At 46.0% G+C, this 4,730-nt stretch overlaps 1 protein-coding gene across 1 annotated transcript; it reads left to right on the top strand.

Annotated features, from left to right (window-relative positions):
- The first annotated feature begins 806 nt into the window (after positions 1-806).
- Positions 807-2,323, top strand: LOC141819399 (AAA-ATPase At3g50940-like). Its single transcript, XM_074706708.1, is given in 3 exon segments — positions 807-1,173; positions 1,176-1,801; positions 1,888-2,323. Coding segments are annotated over 3 exon segments (1,371 nt in total). The 3' UTR covers positions 2,266-2,323.
- Positions 2,324-4,730: the final 2,407 nt, after the last annotated feature.

Genomic DNA, 4,730 nt, shown 5'->3' on the forward strand with positions numbered 1-4,730 from the left:
TATAAATAAATATTTTACATAAAAAATATTTAATTTGATTATGATAAAAAAATACATTTATAACTTTCTTACATATTATATTAATATGATTAACGAAGGCAATCATATTGTATTCCCTCATATTTTCCAAAGTATGAAAGAAGCAGATTAGGAACGTATTAAAGAAGCAGATTAGAGACCGCTGGAACTCGAAATTTCAGTTCTAGCTTGGACTCTACTGATTTATCCGGGACGCCGGCGCTAGCCAGCTTGGACTTTACGGCACTCTCACTACAGAAGTTTCCTATTGGTTACCAGGATAAATCAGGAACAAAGCGACCAATCCAGATGCCCAGTATTTTTTGATTGCTCCCTATTTGAAGGAAAATTTCTACAAATATATCGTAGTTGGAAATCAAATCGTAAATACCTAGATGACAACTTAGATATATTACCGTAATACTATTGACCCGGGGATAGTACATATGTATTAGACGCATGCTGAGATCGATTTAGATCAAATAGACCTCTGATTATTATATTAATAATATCATGGTTACGTCGAGATATATTCCAATCTAACGAACATTTTCAACAAAGCGACCAATTGAATAGGAAAAGACGAAACCTTAGACCAATCAATTTTCTAGTAAAACTTAGGAAACTTGGATTCCAAACCGTCGACAATAGCCGCTTGATCCTTGTCGAACAAGCAATTTGCATTTAGCACCACCGCCTATATAACCTCCTCTGCTTCGATCGGTTCCCTTCCCAGTAGAAGTTCCCCTTCCAATCCTCTCCAGGTGCACGGCGGTGGCGGAGTTAATATGGCCACCACCAAAACCTTTTTCTCCACCGCTGTCTCCATCGCCGCCTCCGCCGTCCTCGTCCGCACCATCGCCAACGACCTCATCCCCAATGACCTGCGGGGCTATCTGTCCACCTCATTCGCAGCTCTCTTTGGTCGACTCTCCTCTGTTATAACCGTCGTCGTCGACGAGTTCGACGGCTTCGTGTCGAACAAGACGTTCAAGGCTGCTGAGATCTACGTCGGCGGCCTGAGCCAAGTCGCCTCCTCCACTCGCCGCCTCCGCGTCGGCTGGCCGGAGGAAAAAGACTCCGACGCGCTCCGGGTCACGATGGAGAGAGGCGAGGAAGTGGTCGACGTGCACGAGGGTGTGCGCTACACGTGGCGCCTGTTCTGCTTCAGCAGAACGCTCTCTCCTCCCGCCGCCGCCAAGGCAACTTCGGGTACCACAGGGAGGAGGTGCCGCTGCGTCAGGAGCGGTCGTTCGAGGTGAGCTGCCACAAGCGGCACAAGGAGGCGTGCCTGAAATCGTACCTTCCTCACGTGCTGGAGCGGTCGAAGGCGATGCGGGAAGAGGAGCGGACGCGTAAGCTGTACACGAACGAGTACCGGAATTGGAGAGAGGCGACTCTGCGGCACCCGGGGAGCTTCGCAACGCTGGCGATGGAGGAGGAGATGAAGCGGGCGGTGGTGGAAGATCTGGAGCGGTTCGCGAGGCGGAAGGAGTACTACCGGAAGATAGGGAGGGCGTGGAAGCGGGGATACTTGCTGTACGGGCCGCCGGGGACGGGCAAGTCGTCGCTGATTGCGGCGATGGCCAACTTTTTGCACTTCGATGTCTACGATTTGGGGTTGTCGGAGGTGAACTCCAACTCGGAGTTACGAACGCTGATGATGTCGACGACGAACAGGTCAATACTAGTGGTGGAGGACATCGACTGCTCCATGGAGATGCAGCAGAACAGAGAAGACAAAACGACGACAACACCCGCAGCCGAGGAGGATCGAGAAAAGGTAATCGACAATCATATAAAAGAGACACCTTTTTCTTCTTTTTATCATGTAGAAACAAAATCTAAATGATCATATCGTTGTTACAGGTGACTCTTTCTGGGCTGCTGAACTTCGTGGATGGGCTATGGTCGAGCGCCGCCGACGAAAGGATCATCGTCTTCACCACCAACTACAAGGATCGACTGGACCCGGCGTTGCTTCGGCCGGGTCGGATGGACATGCACATCCACATGGGCTATTGCACACCCTGCGGCTTCCGAATCCTAGCTTCGAACTACCACTCAGTCGACGACCACTCGCTCTTCCCCGAGATCGAAGCTCTGATCCGGGAGGTGGATGTCTCACCGGCGGAGGTTGCGGGGGAGCTCATGAGGAGCGAAGAAGCCGATGAAGCATTCCAAGGGCTCATCAAGCTCCTTCACGTCAAAAAAAAGGAGAAAACTGATAATGCCATTAAAGAATAAGAGTAACAATTAATAGTATCAGATCGAAACTGGTCATATACCCACAAATTAAAACACAATTTTCATAAACACTTTAATGTTTTTTAATTTTATTTTATATTTTACAAAGGACGTACAATTTATTGCTTGACCAGTTTGTCAGAATGTCCCCCACTTTCTAAAGGGAGGCAATCAGCGGGGTTTTTGCATCTGTTAGAAATCGACGCTGTTATCGTCCTGTAGGAACCATCTGCATTAATCATGTTGGCAAAATATGATTTCACCAAATGAAGGTGATCATGCTCAATGGCAATGATGATTGAGCACAAAGACGACAATGATCAGAGGAGCAACGATGATCGATTATCAAGATGTGGGTGTGCAATGTGACAAGGTTGAATGGGCACAAGGAGGATGACAATTGACAATTGACAATTGAAGTGTTAATGATGTTTGGCACAAAGACCATTAAAATGAGTGAGGAAGTTAACAACTTGTATGCGGCAACATTCGGAAGTCAAAAATCGGATTAGTCAGAGTTAATCCGTTTCATTCAAAGTCAAACCCAATATAGAGAATCAAAGTTAATTGGATTCGTTATCAAATCCCAAAGAACTTAGACTCTCGGATCAGTCACACCTGATAACCCTCAATTCGATCAAATCTGACATCTCTTAGCTCAACTAACAATCCTCATATCAATTGCGCTCAAAATCTCTTAGCTCGATCGACAATCCTCACCTTGATTGACAACCCTCAACTCGGCCGCGGCCACACCCAACATCTCCTAATTCGGCTAACAACCCTCACCTTGTGCTCGTCATGCTCAAAGCATACGAGACATCAGAACGAGTACACAGCATGGCGTACATGATAAATCCCATGGCAGAAGCATAAGGGTTCAGATCCATGCGGTCTCTCTCCTCTCTAGAATAGGGACTTTGAGTCTTCGAAAGACTCACACCATGTGACATTGGCAGAAATCCCTTCTTGGAGTTCTGCATGACAAACCAAAGTAATACCTTGTCAATGTATGTACTCTGACTTAGGCCAAGCAATCTCTTAGATCTATCTTTATAGATTCTGATGCCTAAAATGCAGGCTGCTTCACCTAAGTCCTTCATTGAGAAACAACTTCCAAGCCAAGTCTTCATAGACTGTAGCGAAGGGATGTCATTCCCAATGAGTAGTATGTCATCCACATATAGTATAAAGAAGACAACTGTACTTCCACTAACCCTCTTGTAGACACAAGGTTCATCTTCATTCTTGATGAAACTAAACTGTTTGATCGCATCATCGAATCTAACACTACAAAAAATCATAAAAATAGCGACAAATTATTAGCGACGATTTTCATTTTCGTCGCTAATATAAGTATTAGCGACGAAATATGATATTTCGTCGTTAACTAGAGTTTTTACGATGAAATATTAAATTCGTCGCTAACCGTTAGCGACGAAATATCAATATTTCGTCGCTAACTTCAATTTTTACGACGAAATATTAATTGCGTCGCTAATCGTCTCGCTTCCGTTCGATTTTTTACGACGAAATAATTATTTCATCGCTAAACATTAGCGACAAAACTTAATAATTCGTCGCTAATAAAGTTTTGCGACGAATTATTAACTTTCGTCGCTAAACTTTACCGACGATACTTAATAAATTCGTCGCTAATAACATGTTTTGCGACGAATTATTAATTTTCGTCGCTAATGTTTAGCAACGAAACTTAACAATTTCGTCGCTAACATTCGCTAAAATCCACCGCCCGCTCTTTCCCTCCACACGTTGGAACCCTAAGCGTCAATCCTCTTCCGCCCCTTCGTCTCTTCCCCTTTCTCCTGCGCCCGCCTCTTCCTCCGTGACCTTCGCTGCGCCTCCTCCCGCCTTTCTCCGCCCCCTGTCCGCCGCCTGCCCCTCCGCTGCCTGCGCTGCCCGACCGGAGCGTAGAAGGCGGAGATGGCGTCCCAGGAGAAAAATCGGGCAGTGGTAGTGGCTCTGAATGCAGAGATTCGGCGGACCAAGGCTCGTTTGTTGGAGGAGGTCCCGAAGCTGCAGAGGGGAGAGTTCGTGGCCAGGCTCCCCGATAAGGTGAGGCACGGCGTCGACTTGGAGAGGCCCTTCACCCTCGACGTCTCCCGCGCCAAAGATCTCATCGAAGGTGATCGATCCACTCATCCACCTACCCTCTCATATTGCTCAAAGCTCGCTGTTTTTGGTTTCTTAAAACTTGTTGTTCCAGTTTTCTTTGGGATGTTCGTCTCCGCGTGTAAAATGATTTGTTGGGTCAAGTTTTTGACATTGCTCCGATTCCAAAAAAATCAGCAGAAGTTTTTGACTCTGCTCTGGTTTACGCATCTGTCGATGAAGAACATTAACATATATAAGTACCCTACTTCTGATTATCTAAACTTTAACTATTTTGCATTTAATTCCATCAACATTGTGCTGATTTTGGTGGCTCGTTGATATCCAGGATC

This window comes from Curcuma longa, unplaced genomic scaffold (assembly GCF_044706935.1).
Source record: "Curcuma longa cultivar G26 ecotype Majalengka, Jawa Barat unplaced genomic scaffold, ITB_CL_G26_1.1 contig_5147, whole genome shotgun sequence".
In the NCBI taxonomy this organism is placed as follows: domain Eukaryota; kingdom Viridiplantae; phylum Streptophyta; class Magnoliopsida; order Zingiberales; family Zingiberaceae; genus Curcuma; species Curcuma longa.